General features: G+C 41.9%; 1 protein-coding gene across 2 annotated transcripts in view; it reads left to right on the plus strand.

The window, feature by feature from the left end:
* The window catches only part of LOC126356236 (uncharacterized protein DDB_G0284459-like), a 399,334-nt gene that overhangs the window by 173,570 nt on the left and 204,264 nt on the right, over window positions 1-21,500 (plus strand). For both annotated transcript variants that reach the window (XM_050007061.1, XM_050007063.1), the window contains exon 2: window positions 7,899-7,961. In XM_050007061.1, coding sequence (XP_049863018.1) covers window positions 7,899-7,961 — 63 coding nt within the window. The remainder of the gene's footprint in view (window positions 1-7,898; window positions 7,962-21,500) is intronic.

The raw sequence follows: 21,500 nt of genomic DNA on the forward strand, positions 1-21,500 counted from the left end.
CTTATTGCCTAGCACGTACCACGTAGTCGTTTCTGAGCGAAACAAATTCACTTCCACGTCTCATGTGTGTCGGGTCTTGATGCGTCTTCGGATAGTTCAGTTGGTATGAGCTTTGCGTTACTGAAGGAGTGAAACATTGAATGTAATTTATCAACAGTGTTATTCGCACGGCCAGGGAAGACAAAAATTGTTAATACCCGCTCCCTTAGTTTCTCGTGTGTTGCGCTGTTGCAACAAACACGCAACAGTCCAACACCAAATGAAGCTCTGCCTATATTCAGTGTACAGTACTTCAAGCTAGTCACAGGAGCATTAATTAGCTGGTCGGACGAGTTTGCTATTTCGCAAAGCCTGGCAGCGACCCTCTCCGTTCCTGATTAGTGGACAGCCATCGCTTGCTAAAGCGAACAGATAACGAACATAACTCGTCACCGCTGAAGGTCACGACAGGAAAGGCATTAAGAGGACGCAGCACAAGAAATGCGATGGCCGCTCAGCCACAATGCCTTAACACTTTAGCACAGTTTGCTCAACAGCGGCGAAAGAGTCGATCGGTTTAAGGGAACTTCACGGACATTTAACGAAGTGATTTGTCTCGAGCAACCCGTCCTGACCATGCCAACAGTGTACGTATAGCATTCCAAAGTATTACGTACAGGAATGTCAAAGTTATTTATTTATTTTACTGAACCATACTGAGACACCGAGTCCTTTATTCACCTGTATATTAGTTGGGCAAGGATGCTAATATTGTAAATTATATATATTTTTAAATAAAAACTGACCTGGTGCGAGTTGGACTCGGGCTCTGCAGGTTCCATACAAACTGAATTACGTATATAAACAATTCGGGGATCCCTGGAATCCAGAATTTCGAAGATTTTTGCCTGACATCGACATTCATACCAGCATTGTGTGGGTCCCGGAAATTCCAAGACTTTTGAGAATGTTTCAATTTTTAAAGTCGGATAATAAATGTCAAAATTACAGTTGAGACTTTTTCGATTTTTTTTCATTTACTTGTACTGTGACACCTTGCTTCTTGCCAAATTTCGTGATTCGGTCGATAGGAAGTGTCCTGTAGGTTTTGATGAGTGTGTTTTCGAGTATCAAACTATGTGACGTAAATGGTCGTGTCTTTTGATTGCATTGACTTAGAAGCATACACTTGTTACACCACTAAGGAACCTTAGACCGTGGAGTCATACATAAATTTCAAATGAATACGTTTATCCTTTGCCGAGAAAAAGAGATCTTAACAGACAAACAGACGGATAACAAATGACAAACAAATTTTTTTCGTGTGATATAATTACAAATTAACAGTGTTAGGATGTTGTCCTTTAGTTGTACTGTGAAACTTTGTTTCTTGCCAAATTTCATGAATCTAGGTCAAGAGGAAGTGTCCTACAGGTTTTCAGTGTGTTTTCGAGTATCAAAATATGACATAAATGGCCGTATCTTTAGATTGAATTGATGTAGAAGCTTCAATTTTTTTACACTGCCAAGCGAACGTATACCTTAGTACGTGGTATAAATTTAAATTTGATACGTCTACCTATTCCCGAGAGAAAGGATGGTGGTGGTGGTGGTTAGTGTTTAACGTCCCGTCGACAACGAGGTCATTAGAGACGGAGCGCAAGCTCGGGTTAGGGAAGGAAATCGGCCGTGCCCTTTCAAAGGAACCATCCCGGCATTTGCCTGAAACGATTTAGGAAAATCACGGAAAACCTAAATCAGGATGGCCGGAGACGGGATTGAACCGTCGTCCTCCCGAATGCGAGTCCAGTGTGCTAACCACTGCGCCACCTCGCTCGGTCCGAGAGAAAGGATTTTAACTGTCGGACAGACAGACAGACAACAAAGTGATCCTATAAATGTTCGTTTTTACCGAATGAGATATGAAACCCTAAAAAAGAGCTCCTCGTCCAGGCCTTGAAAGCACAAGGAACGTCGACCGGCCGCCGCGTCATCCTCTGCCAAGCGGCGTCTTACGGATGCAGCATGGAGGGGCGTGTGGGCAGCACGCCATTTTAGCTACTTTCCAGACCGTGTAGCCGCTACTTCTCATTTAAGTAGCCTTCCAGTTGGTATCAAAAGGCCGCACGCACCCCGTATCAGTCTCCGAACAAGGAAAAATCCTTGCCAACACCGGGAACCGAAATAGGATCATCGGCATGCCCACCATGTACAATCACCACTCAATTACGGAAACGTGCTTAGTATACTACTACCCATGAAAATAACATAAGAATGTTTAGGGCGCAAACAGTCATTTTTGCATTGCTCACTACGCGTATGGAATAGGGCAGAAAAACGATAAAATTAGTACCATACACCATCTGCCACTGCACAGTGGCTTATGGAGTACTGTATGTAGCCGCTAACTTCTAGAACCTCAAGAAAAGCGACAGAACGTGAATGTGTAAAGAGGCAGTATCACTTTCCTGAGTGCTGCCCTTAGAATCATCTTGCTAATGGGTGGGAAAGACCTCGAGATTTTTCTCGTGCAAACATACAGCGCCTGGCTGTACAAACGTCGTGAGCGGCTGACATTCCTGCACGCGCTAACTGTTTTTTTGTCAGTTCTCATTCCGTTGTTCTTTGTTTCCCAATTCATTCGTCATGGCGCTCTTTCTTGGCAAAATTCTTACGCGATCTGCTGAGAACTTGTTCTTCTCAGCTCCTTCTGGATGTTACTGATCAGGGCGATGCAGTCGTCAAGGCTCTGGGCGGTCATTCGGGAGGATCTGGGGTTCAAATCACCGTCTGGCCATCCAGAATAGGATTTTCCTTAGTTTCCATAAATTTACACCATCAAACTTTGTGGGGATGTTATACCCTGCCTACCTTTTATTTGACATTGTGTGCGAGCAGCGCATTAGCTGAACTGAAATTCGCACTCGCTTCAAATAATGGCGATCGCGATAGAAATTGTTATTGCTGCTAATTTGGTAGTCGCTGCGCTTGCGATCGGGCAATAATCGACCGTGAGCGCGAACGGGCTTCTTACGAAGCGAAAAGATAAATTGGGTGGCTGTGGTTGCCATTTAAATAACCTTTCCCAAATCACAAGCAAGCACACGTGCATATGATGTTAATTTTTGTGTCCCGGCTATTTTGAAGATATCTTTGGCAGTAGCTGATATAAACATTCACACTCACTAATTTGAATTTGATATTAATAACTTTTACGTAATGAATGGAAATGCGACCGTAGGACGCCAAGAAAGTTAATCTTTTCCAGTAACTTTGAGCAATGCTCTAGTTTTCTCTCTCTGAACAAAAAAATACTTTTAATTACGTACACTTTAATTTTGTAGATGTAAATAATATTTATATTTAGCTCTCAAGGTTATTACGGCCGTGTAAAATGAATTTATATTTACTAACACTAACCAATACTGCAGCAAACGGCCTATCCGATAATTAATTAATAGGATGGGATGGGGAAGCGGAAAATGACTTTTTGGATAAATGAAAGGTAACACATAAATTTTAGAATCTCTATTCCGCAGAATTACACTTACATTTTCAGACGAGAGCAGACAGGCAACTTTTTTACAGATTTCGTCACCAATGGCGGCGATTGAGACCTAATTCCATGAAACGAGACAAAAGAGAGGTATCCTTCTTCATCAAACGAACAAGAGCAATAATTTTACACCGTCAGTGATTTTATTTCAATTACATATAAACACGTTGGTTCTGTTAATGACAGAATGTTTTCACCACACTTATATTTCAGTGTTTGTTTGACAGTACTGTCTTTGACAGTCTAACTTATTTTCAGACATTATTCCGTCACTTATGAAAAAAAAAAAGTTTGCGGCAGAGATGGAACAATGTTCATCATCTAACAAGTACAAGATGATCAGACTTTCATTCCATTCGGAACTGTTGTCCATTACCAACATGAATATGTCAACCAACGGCACGAATACTGTTGTATTCGTTGTGGAATGGAAGCAAACAGCCTCCGAATGTAACGTCGAGGAATTTGTAGAAATACCCGAAACACACAAAGAGCGTGGGGGCGAGACTGGAATGAAGGTATATGTCTTCCCACTGCTAGATTTTAGTGTTTAACGTCCCGTCGGCGTCTTCCCACTGCATCTCGGACATGCTTTATTGGCGACCAACAAGGAAAATGCGTAGGCCATTCAAGGATTCGTACAATCCTCAAGGCGATTGTGATTTGAAGTTGTGAACTGCAATGTGGAGTCTTGGGATTATCCTACAGGCATACAATACACGATTTAGTACCCTGCTCATGATGGGTACGATAATGAGCATGACTGCATACCGAAGAGCATACCTTCAACAATTATCAGATCAGCCTTGTTATACCTAACGGTTTCCAACACCATGAGTTGCAGAATTGTGGATCTTGAGACTCATTGCTCCCTGTAACCTGTCACCATGTCGTCCATGATATGTTACGGTCACCAACAGTAACGAGATTCTTCACTGAAACCACATACAACCATTAAATATTCCAGTTGACTCCAGCTCTAAACCAAGCAAGACTCTGTGATATGGTGTCACCGGTAAACGAAGCATGACAACTCGAGATCTCAGCGTAGGTGTAATTCCACGCCGGCCGCGGTGGTCTCGCGGTTCTAGGCGCGCAGTCTGGAACCGTGCGACTGCTTCGGTCGCAGGTTCGAATCCTGCCTCGGGCATGGATGTGTGTGTTGTCCTTAGGTTAGTTAGGTTTAAGTAGTTCTAAGTTCTAGGGGACTGATGACCACAGCAGTTGAGTCCCATAGTGCTCAGAGCCATTTGAACCATTTTTTTGAAATTCCACCTGTAACATCTGTCCATATTTTAGCTGTTGTCATCTGTTTATTAGTCAGAGCCACTGGAACAATCCTACGATACTCCCGTGGTTTGGCATTCCTGGCAACATCCGTGCTTACTGTTGTTGCTACACCGTACTCCACCGACCGAGGTAGCGCAGTGGTTAGCACACTGGACATCATTCGGGAGGACAACGGTTCAAACCCGCGTCCGGCCATCCTGATTTAGGTTTTCCGTGAGTTCCCTAAAATAGCTTCAGGCAAACGCCAGGATGGTTCCTTTGAGAGGGCACGCCCGACCCTTCCCCATCCTCCCCCAGCGCGATGGGATCGATGACCTTCCCCAACTCAACCAAACAACACTGTAGTCCTGAGTCCATCTCGTCACCACTCGTTCTGTTATCATTGCATTAAAGAAAGCCATGTGCGATCTGTCGATATGATGCCCTCATGTTCCTCATATCAATATTTCGCGCTTTCCAAAAGTCTGAAATATAGCCATAAGCTATACGTGCATGTCCTCTGGGCATACTGTGGTGCGATTTCTACCTGAAAAGTTTCAGTAAAGTACTCACACCATATTGTATAGCAGTAGGCTTTTTTCTGAATTGAAAATAAACTGGCATAGGGATGACATTTAAATCAATATATCGCACGTTCTTGGAAATATCTGGGTATCTGTTGGTAGCGTTGATGATGAACAGCTCGGGCTTAGGAAAGATAAAGGCACCAGAGACGCAGTTATTATTTTGCGGTTTTCAATGGAAACAAGAATGAAGAAAAATCAAGACACTTTTATAGGATCTGTTCAATGGATTCGTCTACCTGAAACAAAGCCTTCGACAATGTGAAATGGTGCAAGATGTTTGAAATTCTCAGAAAAATAGTGGTAAGCTATAGGGAAAGACGGGTGATGTACAATATGCACAGGAACCAAGAGGGAACAATAAGATTGGAAGATCAACAACGAAGTACCCGAATTAAAGTGGGTGTAGGACAGGGATCCATCTTTCGCTCCTACTGTTCAATCTATACATCGAAGAAGCAATGATGGGAATAAAAGAAAGGTTCAGGAGTGGAATTAAAATTCAAGATGAAAGGATATCAATGATATGATTCGCTGATGACATTGCTATCGTGGGTGAAAGTGAAGGAGAGTTACATGATCTGCTGAATAGAATGCACAGTCTAATGACTACAGAATATGGACTGACAGTAAATCGAAGGAAGACGGAAGTAATGAAAAGTAGCAGAAATGAGAACAGCGAGAAACTTAACATCAAAATCGGTGACCATGAATTAAATTAAATTAAGGAATTCTGCTATCTAGGCAGCAAAGTAACTAATTGACAGAGGAAGGAGGTCATAAAAAGTAGACTAGCACTGGAAAAAAAGGCCATTACTGACCAAGAGTAGTCTACTAGTATCAAATATAGGCCACAATTCGAGTAAGAAGTTTCTGAGAATGTACTTTTGGAACTCAGCTTCGTGTGGTAGTGAATCACGAACTGTGAGAAAACTGGAACAGAAGAGAATCGAAGCATCTGAGACGTTGAGCTACAGAAGAATGTAGAAAATTAAGTGGACTGATAAGGTAAGGAATGAGGAATATATGGAAAACACTAACAACAAGAAGGAACGATGCTAGGACATCTATTAAGGCATCAGTAATAATTTCCATGATATGAGAGAGAGCTGTAGAGGGCAAAAACTGCAGAGGAAGACAGAGACTGGAATACCTTAAACAAATAACTGAGAATGTAGGTTGCAAGTGTGTGCTCTCATATGAAAAGGTTGGCATAGGAGAGAACTTCGTGGGGGGCTGGATCCAACCAGTCACAAGACTGCAGACCAAAATAAAAATAAAAATAAAAAGCATTAGGTTCAGGAGCTCATGATGCAACACTTCCCATTTCCGCCAATGTAGTATTTGATATAGTGGATGGATGGATGTGGCGAGCTAGACAAGTGACATGTAGTTTTTTCGGGTCCTCCATGTGACTGACGCGCTGCTATGGCGTCCCTCCGCCCCCTCTCCTGCTCGCTGTCGGAACAAGCGCATCGCCTGCTATCGGGTGTCACCACTTCCGCATCGTCACTATCGCCCTCGAGGAAGCTGTCTGTCCCTTCCGGTACGAGCTTCCAACTCCTATGTGAGCGGGACGTCGCAAGGTTGCTCATTCATGGGATCGGAAGCAAAATCCTTATTCTTAATGCCTTTCCTGTGGTCCAGACTCCAGACGTAAATGTTACGGTAAAAGCTTAAGTATCTTTGACTCATAGGTCACATAAAATTTACAGACGATTAAGAAATTCCAGCTCGGGGGGGGGGGGGGGGGGGTGTTTTTCCTGAATGCTGTAAGACTTACATACTGTATGAACAGCGCTTGCTGGAATGTCTGGGCCGGCTGAAGAGGTCTTGCGGTTCTAGCGCTGCAGTCTGGAACCGCGAGACCGCTACGGTCGCAGGTTCGAATCCTGCCTCGGGCATGGTTGTGTGTGATGTCCTTAGGGTAGTTAGGTTTAACTAGTTCTAAGTTCTAGGGGACTGATGACCTCAGAAGTTGAGTCCCATAGTGCTCAGAGCCATTTGAACCATTTGGAATGCCTAGAAACAGTTCTCCAGTAATAATATCTTCCTCTCGATCTTCTTCAATTCAAAGACGTGGCATCTCGCCTGTTCCGATCTCAGTCTAGTCTCTTCTGTGACCTGCTGACATCTCGTTTTCCTTGTGGTTTGTAATTCAGTTATTGTTTTATTACTTTTCCTTCTGCCATCGTTTCGATATGTTCTAGTAATTTTATTCACTTTTGTTTTATTAATTCATTAACCGAATTTTTTCCGTTTCAGCTCTGATGCCTCCATTTCATCCTGTTCTCTTAGACTGTAACTATTCGTACGGGTCACAATCTTCATTTCAGTGGAAAGACTGTATGTGTCAACATAATTTTTTACAATATTATACCAACAAGCTCTACAAGAAATCTTCCGCTACATATGAAATTATGGGATGAATATTTCTGTTATAAACAACACATAACAAAAAATTGAAAACGCTTGAAGTCGAAATTAATTTTGTACTTCTGCGTTTTCAGAATGGCCTGGGGGACTGCGCTGATGTAATCAGAAAGAGAGAAGTTGTTGGCGAGATGTTACTGGTAAGTGCCTTTGTATTAACTCTTGGTGTAAATGATACGGATATATTCGAGGAACTGCCGTTCATTTTTGTTATGCACTGCGACACCACTCCAAACGGCTAGTAAGCTACACAGCTGTATACAGTCACTGCTATACGCCAATAATTCCTTGATTTGCAACACGTTTTGCGAAAGGGGTTATACATTGTAGCAATAACAAAAAGAAGACAGTGAAGTTGTCTATGTTTTTCTAAGGACCCTGAGAGGTATGAAATATAACATTACTGAACTGTTTGGATGCGATTCTCTGTGTGACTTACAGACGAGAAACTATTAGCAAATAAAAGGCATAACTTTTTGCAGACGGGCGTGGTATGCTTCAACAAGAACGTCAAGTCCTGTTCGCCGTAATTCGAGCCAACATATTTTTGAATGCGATTTTTTTTTAAGTCTTCAGTCTCCTGACTGGTTTGATGCGGCATGCCACGACTTATTACGTTCACTTACACAAGGTGGGCTGTTTTTGCTATGAATGTCCCTTCCCAAAGATACAAAACTTTTTCCTGTCTGAGACTGTAGAAATGGCGGCAGCTGAAGAGCACTGCTGAATTCCTAGTGCGTCAGATTTTTCCGCTGGTTCAGGAATCTGATAATAAGGCGATGTGCCGTCAGTTCAGATACCGAAAATTATAGAAGAAATATCCTCCAAATATCTTCTTCAAAAGACACTTCGTCCACATAAAAGTGAGAAATCATTTCAGATGAGGTATTGACATGGGATTCTCTTTCTATGAATGTGCCCTCCCAAAGATACAAGACTTTTTCCTGTCTGAGACTGTAGAAATGGCGGCAGCTGAAGAGCACTGCTGAATTCCTAGTGCGTCAGATTTTTCCGCTGGTTCAGGAATCTGATAATAAGGCGATGTGCCGTCAGTTCAGATACCAAAAATTATAGAAGAAATATCCTCCAAATATCTTCTTCAAAAGATACTTCGTCCACATAAAAGTGAGAGATCATTTCAGATGAGGTATTGATGTAAGATTCTCTTTGTTATTTCATAAACACACACAGTTTTTTTTTTAACTGGGACAGTATACACCTACGTAATAATTCACGTAAGTGGTGTGGTGTCTCTTTATTTATTTAAATATTTTCACTCACAAAGCTAATCAGTGCTAGGCTTCACAGTAAATGACTCTGATAATAATTGCACCGTTCCAAGTTTAGCTTCCATAGCACAAAAGTTCGTGTAATTGTTACTTTCTGTTCACAAAGCCCAGTCTTGCGCTATAGCCCATTGATTCATATCTTCTGTCAGTCAAATAATTTGTCTTCTCACGCTATGTACACTGTGGCATCGTCCATCCACACTTCCTTTCACTTAAGTCCAAAACATTGCACATTTCCTGTTTCTTGGTTACATATCTTCTCTCTTGATAAGCCTTCTGTGTCGATAAGTGTTAGCTCAGTCTTCCTTCTCTTCCGTCTCAACTCGATCGACTCTTGTTCCCCTCATTCAGGATTTGAAAAATTTATGCACGGAAAAACAAATGCTAAAATTGTAATCAAACGTCCAACAATGACGCCATGATGAGTTTTTGACAAATTCTTCATTACTCTCATTCCAATCTTCTGAGAATTGTTTCAGCGGAATCGCCTCTTTTAAATCGTCGCTCTTTCTGTCTCCAATCCTCTCGTCACTATCCGAATTTGGATCAACATAACTTACTCCTTCCGTAATTACCGAACGCTAAAGCTTCGCCGGCCGCGGTGGTCTAGCGGTTCTAGGCGCTCAGTCCGGAACCGCGCGACTACTACGGTCACAGGTTCGAATCCTGCCTAGGGCATGGATGTGTGTGACGTCCTTAGGTTAGTTAGGTTTAAGTAGTTCTAAGTTCTAGGGGACTGATGACCACAGATGTTAAGTCCCATAGTGCTCAGAGCAATTTTTGAGCTAAAAAACGAACGTACTTCTCACTCTGTCTACCTTCAACTGTTCTCTCCTCAGTGTTTATTAAAAGGATAAATGTTAACGTATCTGGTCATAGCACTTTGTATTACGTTAATACTATATAAAATTCATATTAACTTTAGATGAAACTCAACAAACCCCCATTTACAGATTAATTGGACTCTTTTATGTTTATGCTGATATTTAGGATATGTATATAAAAATATACCATTTATTACACTGAATTCTGCATTAAAATCATCATCTATAACTTAAAAGTTGCTTTACCAATATTTACTATGGACAATTATCTCCGTCACAGTGAGATGGTAACAATTTTCAAAGCATCAAGTGTGTTATTTTAACCCCTATGTGCTAGTTACGATCGTGGCGACACTTCTTTCTGCTTTTGTTTCACAACGACGAATGTTGTACCAGTAGCCATCGAGTAATGCTTCCAGCTGTTATTGATCATTACGTGAGCCCACTAATTTCTCGTCAGTCAATAAGCTGCTTCTGAATAAAATATTGCGAACGCGGTCATTCGTCTTCGTTGCATTCTAGGCTTTCCTGAATCTCACTGAAAGGAAGAAAGAGCGTTGTTATGGACTAACAAGATGAATCTACAAGTCTCTAGACAACTTAATAAAATGTGCTCGTCTAAAGTGCGATTGTGGACGGAGAATGTACAGTACACCAAGAGGAGTGTGTATTCCTGCTTGGATAGAAAATACAATCAACCTTGTACGGCGGGAGTTGCGGTTCATACACTTTGTAAACCAATGTATGTTTCATTCATTCCCAAGACATGATAGTACTTTTACGCAAGATTAGATAACAGAGAAAAAATGAAGTTGGACAGTGAGATACGTACTCTCTTTACAAGTTCTAGATATTTCGACAGCTTTTTATGAGTAACGAGTGGTGACAAAAATGCAAGTATATACCTTCAATTTAGGTAAACCTTTGGTTCCAGAGGTCTATAGTGGTGAGATTCTGAAGGATGTAGAACATGTATTAAAAACAGAAAGGCATAATACATACTTAGAAAAAAAGATATTTGCTTATATTCCTTTCACCAATCCTAAGTGAAATGGTCTTGAAGTATGTGAAATAGGTATAAAAAATCTGAAACGTATTTTCACTTTATTTTACGTAATCGTAAGTGCATAAGATAATTCTTAGGCTGTTGTAGACAAATATCGTGAAATGGTCGAACAGAAAGTAGCTTACAACACTTAACTTACACTGATTGCATTACTATGATGAAAAGGTTCAGAGATCAGGTTTTATATAACACTCACGTTGTATAATTAACAGTGTATTCAGCAACTGGGTCAACTAAGAAACTTTTGTGTGCTACACTGAAACCCACTCAAGAAGCTCTGTGTGTGGAAACAGCAAATGTCAAAACACATGATGTATTACAAAACCTTCGTGTAAATATTCACGCCGGCCGCGGTAGTCTCGCGGTTCTAGGCGCGCAGTCCGGGACCGTGCGACTGCTACGGTCCCAGGTTCGAATCCTGCCTAGGGCATGGATGTGTGTGATGTCCTTAGGTTAGTTAGGTTTAAGTAGTTCTAAGTTCTAGGGGACTGATGACCACAGCAGTTGAGTCCCATAGTGCTCAGAGCCATTTGAACCATTTTAAATATTCACAAATGTCATTATGATTGTGGACTCGGTACATTATTGAAAAATATCATGTTTGGCACAGTCTCTTCAACATACATAAATTTCTCAAACATAAATATCTCAATTACTTCTCAATATTATTATATTGTAAGTCGTCTAAATTTACATCCCACTCTATAAAATGACTATTTATTATCAAAACCATGTACCCACAAACTGTTATCTAACTTAATCTCGTAAGATAACTTTTGACTAAACAGAATCTAATTTGAATTTAACTGTAACTGGTCCCCATAGAACTTGTATTAAATGCGCAACTGAAGTAAAACAATTATCTGGCCCTAATAAAAATTTCCACTTACTTTGCGTCTTGACAGCATTGTTGGAGATTTCTCGAAAGCACAATGGCAAACAGCAAGCAGGCAGTGGCTAAGCTAGATTTCTGTTTTTAAATAAAATGTCCAAACGGTATTTAAACTTTGCATACCATATGGTGCAATGTGGTAAAGCGTAGCAGTGGGACGGGGAGAGTAACTATTCCTATGAAATGATATTACAATTTACAAATAACCTAAAGTGGAACGATCACACGATCACATAGATAATATTGTGGGTAGAGCAAAACAAAGACTGCGATTCATTGGCAGAACACTTAGACGGTGCAGCAGGTCTACTAAAGAGACTGCTTACACCACGCTTGTCCGCCCTATTCTGGAGTACTGCTGTGCGGTGTGGGATCCGCATCAGGTGGGACTGACGGATGACATCGAAAAAGTACAAAGAAGGGCAGATCGTTTCGTATTATCGCGAAATAGGGGAGACAGTGTCACAGACATGATACGTGAATTGGATTGGCAATCATTAAAACAAAGACGTTTCTCGTTGCAACGGGATCTTCCCATGAAATTTCAATCACCAGTTATCTCCTCCGATTGCGAAAACATTCTGTTGGCACCCACCTATATAGGGAGAAATGATCATCACGATAAAAGAAGAGAAATCAGGACCCGCACAGAAAAATTTAAGTGCTTGTTTTTCCCGCGTGCCGTTCGAGAGTGGAACGGTAGAGAGACAGTTTGAAGGTGGTTCATTGAATCCTCTGCCAGGCATTTTATTGTGAATAGCAAAGTAATCACGTAGATGTAGATGACAACGATTTTAGAAGGAAGAATGTCTTCAAAAAGACGGACTGAAACTTCGCGTGATATTTGCACATAACACTAGTCTGAACAGTGCTACGGTTAACGAAGAAAACAATGATTTAAAAAAGTATAATATTAACAGAGAATTTCAATAAAAACCAAACAGCTTAACCAGTTGATGTGTGGGATGTAGTGTGGTCTTTCTCCCAGCTCTGAGCAAGTGAACAAAGTTAATTAGCTGTTAATAATCATCCCGACAAGCTAGCTGAGCGCTGTCTTACCACAAACTTATTTTTCAAAACAAAAAAAAAAAAAATTCAAAATTTGTTTGCTTTTCGCCTTTCAATGTATACATCATATTCATCCTTGCTGTTCTTTTCAATAAATCTTTCTTCAACTAACAGATACAATCACAATTCAACACAATTTATTTATTTACTTACTTATTTCATTCGTGTTCTGTAGACCCATTAGCGATAAATCGCTTGGGTGAAGAACGTGTCATTTCCATAGATTTCTAGACGTTTGTTTATAATAATAGGTTGTACAATGAATAATATATTACATAGAAAAAATGTTTACAATAATTGTTTTTTGTAAAAAGTTACAAATTACATTGAACAGACTTACAATAGATCAAAATCAATTCACATATTCTCATACATAAATTTGACCAGTGAGTAAATGGTTTTACTTATAAGATATTGTTTAAGTTGATCTTTAAAAGTAGGTGGATCAGTAGCTGACATTTTTATTGCCTGAGGGAGAGCATTAAATATTTTTATGCAGGAGTAGTGTTCTTCTTTTTGTACCATACTTAGATTCTTTTATTCAAGATGTAGATCATTTTTTACCCTAGTGTCATAGTTATGATACATGCTGTTCATTTCAAAAAGGAAATGGTTTTTACACAAGAAACGCATGAATGAGAAAATGTACTGAGATACTGTTGTGAGTATTCTCAGCTCTTGGAAACGTTTCCTACAGGAATGTCTGTAATTGACACCACACAGAGTCCTAATGACTCTTTTCTGGGCTAAGAGGACTTTGTTTGCCTTTGGCTGGTTTCCCCAGAATATAATTCCATAGGCCATCAGGGCATGAAAATAACGAAAAAAGGCCGCTTTCAAAGTATTTAAGTCACTGAAGGAAGCAATCGCACGGATAGAGTAAATTGCTGAGCTTATTTTTTTTATGTAGGCACTGTCTGAGACGAGACTGATCGAATGAACAACCTGCTCAGTCATCGGGACCCTAATGGCTTCAGAGTTTCGCCATTTGAATTCGTCCACTGTGAGGCGGTCCTTTCTCCTGGTGCTAGGTACCAACTCAAGCAAAGGTGTCCCGAAGGAGCCACCCGTATTGCACAAGCCAAAGCCAAGCACCTTACACTTTTGGCAAGACGCGACCGTATAGTACAGTTTTTTATTATGACATTTGACAGCATTGATTGCACCTGTACACGGCGCACTGCGAAGTAAAACGTGCATGGTGCATTTGTACATTCACCTATGTCCAACCAGAGCACGATGCGGCTTACATCAGTCACTCAGCCATCGGTGCTACATAGTCTGCAATCCCTCACCGTTCACACTGACCTGAAAGTGTTAACTACCTATCTAGCAAGGCGAGTTCCAAATAACGTACCACAAACTTTAATACGCACTTGCGTATAAGCTGAAAACTCTTCAGTGCATATAACCAATTGTATTTTAATATGATAACTGTTGATTTGATGTGTGTGGCTAAAACTAATTATTGATTATGAAATGTATCTTTCGTCCATCCTCGAATCTTTCGTGGCGTTGGGTGAAATCACACTCGTTGCGCAGCCAGAATCGAAGTATTCTTGGTCGTGTGCAACGCTTGAGACAAATCGCGCAATCTACTGCTTCACTGATTTAATAGGAAATGTTTATGGCAGACATAGATCAATTTCCTACACTGCTAACGGTGTAAGACCAGTCTCGCTTTGACCCACGAGACATCATTAAACTTCCCAACTCAAAAGTCAATGAAAAACCTGGAGCTATCTATATACTTTCATGTAAGATTCCGAGATGCTCCTACAGGACTGGTAGAACTGCTAACAGTTCAGTAAATCTGCTTCAAATGGCTATTATCAACTGCTGTTGATACTTGACCTAACAACAAACAGGAACAGTGTCAACATGGAGAACGTCCGTCTGAAAACATTACTCTCAGATTTGCATAAAAACGAATGAAGTTTGTTGGTACCAAATAACCCAACAAAATTGCATCGCTTTTTGTCTAATTAACACTTACAGTTATCTAATGTCTCCACTTTTCCTCTTAGCTCTTATCTTACTGAACAAGTTCACACTAATTACTCCGCAACACCAACAGGGTACTACAGGAAACTGCCTGAACAGAAATCGAGGCCTGTGCATGGGAATGCACTTTCGAATACTTTCTAGGCTTTCCCTACCGGAAATGTAACTTTATTGATCCCAAAGGTTCACTAACTCCAGACACCAAATCACAAACTGTGGATAAAAGTATGGAAACGCCTAAAACACGACACATTACGGTGCCTAATAAGGTGTAGGCAAACTGCTCGTATTCGAAAAGGATGCCAGCCGTCTCGGAATGGATAAATACAGGTCCCGATGGTTTTCAAGGGAATTTTATAACATTCTTCCTGCGAAATAGTGGCAAGTCCAGATAACAACGTTGATGGATGTGGATAGCGATTACGCACCCTTCTCTCCAAAGTGGACCACAAAGACTCGATAATGTTGAGATCTGGTGACAGTGGTGCCAAGGAAAGATGCGACAATTCATCTTCTTGCTCACAAAACCAATCTTGGACGATATGAATTCTATGAATGGAGGCTCTGTTGTCTTGGAACATCATCATTGGGGAGCAAACATCGTACGATGAGGTGGACCTGGTCAGCAAAAATGATCACGTAATCCTTGGTATTAATACAACCTTGCTGTTTAACCATGGGCCGAAGGAATATCACTATATGGCTGCCCAAATCATCACCGAAGTTCTGCCATGTTTCACTCTTGGAGCATAAACTCAGCTAGAAGTTGGAGACAGTGTGAAACAAGGCTCTTCCAACCAAATGACTTTCTTCCATTGTTGCATAGTCCAGGTTTTGTGGCATCGGGACCACTTTTTCTTGTTACATACGTCTGTATTCCTGGTGAGTGATTTTGGAAATCCAGCTTTCCCTGCAGTTCCCTCATTCTGGAGCTCCTATCGTGTTGTTTCGTTGCTGACGGGATTCGCGAGTGTGACATTCTGTTCTGCAGTGACTTTTGCAGCTGTCGTCCTCTTATTTTTCCTCGCAATGCTCTTCAGTGACCGTCTGTCTCTATCGCTCAACAGATACTTTCGTTCTCCTTGTGACTCACCGGACAATGATTTCCGTTTTCTCTGTATGCGGTAATATTGTTACGGTGCCTCTTAGCACCAAACACTATGGCTACCTTGGCTGTGGAAGCGCCCACCATACGAACACCGACAATGTGCGCACGTTCGAATCCACTGAGCTCCGAAATAATGCCCTTTAGTGAAGCAGTGGCCCGGGTTGTCATCGCTGCTCATCTGGTTTTGTTGTTCAACAATGAACCGACGAGTGGTTTGCTGTACCATGGTTCGTCTACACGTCATTACAGTCCGCTATAGCGGTCTGCGAAGCCTGTCATCAATGCAGTTTTGCCCATAGCGGTTGACGCTAGCCCCGGCTGAGTTTCCTGGTTTTTGCTGTTCAATGCCACCTTTCATCAGCTGTGATACATATCGAAAATTTTGAGCAAATTACATTGGTTGGTAGTGTCCGCTTGAAGATCTAAGGGGCATTATTCAGCCACCCAATTGGAAAGGCTTTCTTTCCTGTGTGCAGTGGCTCCTTTCCTTCGCTATTTGTGAGAGTTGTAAGTGTGCTAGGTGTGAACCTGTGGTGAATGTCTGTGGAGTTTCGAATAAAACTGTTTACATCTTTTGATAAATTATTTATTTCGGCTACTGCCATCAACAGACAACAAAGACTCAGAACTCGCAAAACAAGCTTCAGTGTCAGTCTCCTATGACACTGAAACATGTTCTGCAGGTTTTAAGTTCTTTGATTTCTGATGATGCAGTAACCGAAACGACATAATAAATAAATAAATTTTAATAAGCAATCTAGACGGTTTTATACACTAAATATTCACTACGAGTACGGACACGTACAGGAGATTCATTTTTTTATGGATGTCCAGCCTATTGCATGGACGAAGGACTTCAGCTGATGATATATGAGAAGTACCACCACAGCTGTAACTTGAGAATGCATTTGTTGCCTCACACGACTAGTTTCGGCGGCACATTACCGCCATCCCCATGCCCCACCACTGCCAAAAGAGTATTAAGTTTCTTTGGGGCATTTAGTATGAACACCTTCTTATCAGAACACGAAGGCTAGCCCAAGAGTCTGTACCCCACACCGTTCTTTGTTAACGGAGTCTAGTGAGATGATGCCGTTGTTGAGGACGACGAGAGAGTAAGGTTCAAATGGTTCAAATGGCCCTGAGCACTATGGGATTTAACATCTGATGTCATCAGTCCCCTAGAACTTAGAACTAGTTAAACCTAACTAACCTAAGGACATCACACACATCCATGCCCGAGGCACGATTCGAACCTGCGACCGTAGCAGTCGCGCGGTTCCGGACTGGAGCGCCTAGAACCTCTTGGCCACACCGGCCGGCAGAGAGTAAGGGGAGATCGTAGAAACATAGTCTGCTGCTTTCGAATAGCACGACTGGAATCGACGAGCTTAACATTCTCATCTGGCGTGTAGATCGGCATGAACAGTATCACAAGCCCAAACAGTATAAGAGACTGTGGAGGGGTTTCTGGTTTAATTCAAGACTTCGGCGCAAAGTCAGGAGATCCAGATTGGGTGATCAGACACCCGGCGTTGTTTTAGTTTAATCATTACATTTCATTGTCACGCTATAACGCGCACGTGGTCACAGTTACAACTGCCAGTTCCTCGGTGAGTATAGGCAAATATGGGGCAGTTGCTGAAATGGAGCTGCAAAGCGCAAAGGAAGAAAATGATATGTAATAACATATATCAGAAAAAGAATTTTATTTGACCTAGATGAAGGAGAAGTTATTTCTGAACAGGCGCAGCTACAGCTCCAAGGGCAGCGAAGTTTGTGTACAGAATGGTTCGGGATATAAATAGAATAGCATAAAATGGATATTTTTGGTTTCGCCACAGGTATTCTCGGATCCTCGTCCGGATTTCGTTTAGCGAGGCCTGTTTTCTTTTAGTCTTACGCGGGCGAGAATAAACTGCTAACACGTGCGTCGGTGCTGCAGTTGAACGGCGAGCTCTCTTAATTAAGCCTGCTGTTGATTGTGAGGCAGATGGCCAAATGTCACATGGTGTCTACGACAAACACAGTCGATGTCAGAGGCGTACTTACCAGTTGTGTAAAAGCAACGTTAGCAAACATGCCTCATAATTCACACATAACAAATATCTTCAATGCTATTTCGTTTAAAACTGACATGGTGAGACCGTGGCTGTGTACAATTAATGTAGGTTAATTCTTACAAAGAAGAAAACAGCAACCAGCCACTATTAATACTGCTATTTATTTAGGTAAATAGCGCCGTTACCGGTTTCGAGCTGGCAAGTTCATCATCAAACGGCTGTTCACATGATTTTCAAGGTACACTTTACATTATCGTCCGTTTCCGATTTTTATTATTCCACTGTGGCGAAGTATTTTTGGTGTGTTGTTGCCCTACGGTAGAAAATAGGTTAGTTACTTTCACATAGTGCGCTTCTAACCTCCAAACGTAGGTTAGTTACTTTCACATAGTGCGCTTCTAACACTGTTTTCTACCGTAGGGCAACAACACACCAAAAATACTTCGCCACAGTGGAATAATAAAAATCGGAAACGGACGATAGTGTAAAGTGTATCTTGAAAATCATGTGAACAGCCGTTTGATGATGAACTTGCCAGTTCGAAAACGGCAACGGCGCTTTTTACCTAAATAAATAGCAGTATTAATAGTGGCTGGTTGCTGTTTTCTTCTTTGTAAGAATTAACCTACATTAAATATCTTCAATGATCATATCTTAAAGATAACAGAGAATATAGGGTGGAGAAACTTTGTTAGAATGAACAAGATGAAGTACCTTCGAAGGGGAGAAAAACAGCGGTGTGTTTCGAGAACGCGCTTTACAAAAAAATGTAACTAAGGGGATGTCTCGCTAAACTCCTTTTAAAATCAAGAAATAACATTTTTTCTTGAAAATGGATGTTCATTTTGTGTTAATACCATTTTCAACAGAGTACACAGCGAGGCTGTTCTAACATAGTAACTAATGTCTTAATTAAACCATTGGGTATGTCACTAGCTAAAGCTGCCTTTCTTTTCTCCAACAGAATTTGAAACATCTGTTCCAGCGTCCACTCCCATGCTCTGCAAGCAACTGTGACGTGCATGGCAAAGGGTTCTTTCCATTGTACCTTTAAGGCTTCCTCCCGTTCCATACACGCATGGAGTTCTACATCTACATCTACATTTATACTCCGCAAGCCACCCAACGGTGTGTGGCGGAGGGCACTTTACTTGCCACTGTCATTACCTCCCTTTCCTGTTCCACTCGCGTATGGTTCGCGGGAAGAAGGACTGTCGGAAAGCCTCCGTGCGCGCTCGAATCTCTCTAATTTTACATTCTGATCTCCTCGGGAGGTATAAGTAGGGGGAAGCAATATATTCGATACCTCATCCAGTAACGCACCCTCTCGAAATCTGGACAGCAAGCTACACCGCGATGCAGAGCGCCTCTCTTGAAGAGTCCGCCACATGTCTTTGCTAAACATCTCTGTAACGCTATCACGCTTACCAAATAACCCTGTGACGAAACGCGCCGTTCTTCTTTGGATCTTCTCTGTCTCCTCTGTCAACCCGACCTGGTACGGATCCCACACTGTTGAGCAATACTCAAGTATAGGCCGAACGAGCGTTTTGTAAGCCACCTCCTTTGTTGATGGACTACATTTTTTAAGGCCTCTCCCAATGAATCTGAACCTGGCACCCGCCTTACCATCAATTAATTTTATATGATCATTCCACTTCAAATCGTTCCGTACGCATACTCCCAGATGTTTTACTGAAGTAACTGCTACCAGTGTTTGTTCCGCTATCATAGAATCGTACAATAAAGGATCCTTCTTTCTATGTATTCGCAATACATTCGGGAAGAATGACTGCTGAACGCCTCTGCGCAGTCTGCTCTTACGTTCGAGATGCCTACTTGGGCACTGCGTAGGAGGTTGTATAGTATATTCCGAGATTCATCACTTACAGTTGCTTCCAGAAACTTACTAAATACACTTGGATGACAAAAGTCATGGGACAGCGATATGGAGATATACAGATGGCGCTAGTATCGCGTACACAACGTATAAAAGGGCCGTGAATTTGTAGAGCTGTTATTTGTACTCAGATGAGTCATGAGAAACGGTTTCCGACGTGATTACGGCCCTACGACGGGAATTATCAGACTTCGAAAGCGGAATATTAGTTAGAGCTAGATGCATGTCAGATTACATTTCGGAAATCGTTAGGGTATTCAGTATTCCGAGATCCACAGTGCCAAGAGTTTACCAAGAATACCAAATTTCAGTCACTGTCTCTCACCACGGACAACGTGGCGGCCGACGGCTTTCACTTAATGGGCGAGAGCAGCGCCGTTTGCGTAGAGTTGTCAGTGCTAACAGACAAGCACCTCTGCGTGAAATAGCCACAGAAGTCAATGTGGGACGTACGACGAACGTATTGCTCAGGACAGTGCGGCGAAATCTGGCGTCAATAATCTATGGCAGCAGGTGACCGACGCGAGTGCCTTTGCTACCACCACGACATCACCTCTCCTGTGCTCACATACCAGTTGGATCCTAAACGACTGGAAAACGGTGGCCTCGTCAGGTGAGTCCTGATTTTAGCTGGTAAAAGCTGATTTGTAGCGTACGATTGTGGCGCTGAGCCCACAAAGCTCTGGGCACAAGTTGTGAACAAGAGACTGTGAAAACTGGTGGTGGCTCCCTGATATTGTGGCTGTGTTTACAGGGAATGGACTGGGTCCTCTGGTCCAACTGAACCGATCATTGGCTGGAAATGGTTACGTTTGGTTACTTGGAGACCAAGCAGCGACAGAAATTTTATGGGCCACAATTGTTCACGATTGGTTTGAAGAATACTCTTGACAAATTGAGCGAATGATTTGGTCACTCAGATCGTCCGATATGAATCCCATTAAACGTTGGTAGGACTTAATCGAGAGGTCAGTTCATGCACAAAATCCGGCATTGCCAACACTTTCGCACTTATGGATAGCTATAGAGGCAGCATGGCTGGATATTTATACAGGAGACTTCCAACGACATGTTGAGTCCATGCCACGTCGAGTTACTGCACTACTCCGAGAAAAAGCTGGTCCAGCATGATATTAGGACGTATCGCTTTTGTCACCTCAGTATAGGCTTTCATGGGACAGTTTGCATCTATCTTCAAGCGTTTGGCGGTCAGCTCTTTGAGGATCTCCGTGTCACTCTTCCATGGCTCAAGCAAACCTGTGACCATTCACGCTGGCTTCATTTCTATATGTTAAATATCTTCCGTTAGGCGTATATGGTATGGAGCCCACACATCTACATCCATACTCCGCAAGCCACCTGACGGTGTGTGGCGGAGGGTACCCTGAGTAGCTCTATCGGTTCTCCCTTCTATTCCAGTCTCGTATTGTTCGTGGAAAGAAGGATTGTCTGTATGCCTCTGTGT

Source organism: Schistocerca gregaria, chromosome 3 (genome assembly GCF_023897955.1).
Source record: "Schistocerca gregaria isolate iqSchGreg1 chromosome 3, iqSchGreg1.2, whole genome shotgun sequence".
Classification (NCBI taxonomy): domain Eukaryota; kingdom Metazoa; phylum Arthropoda; class Insecta; order Orthoptera; family Acrididae; genus Schistocerca; species Schistocerca gregaria.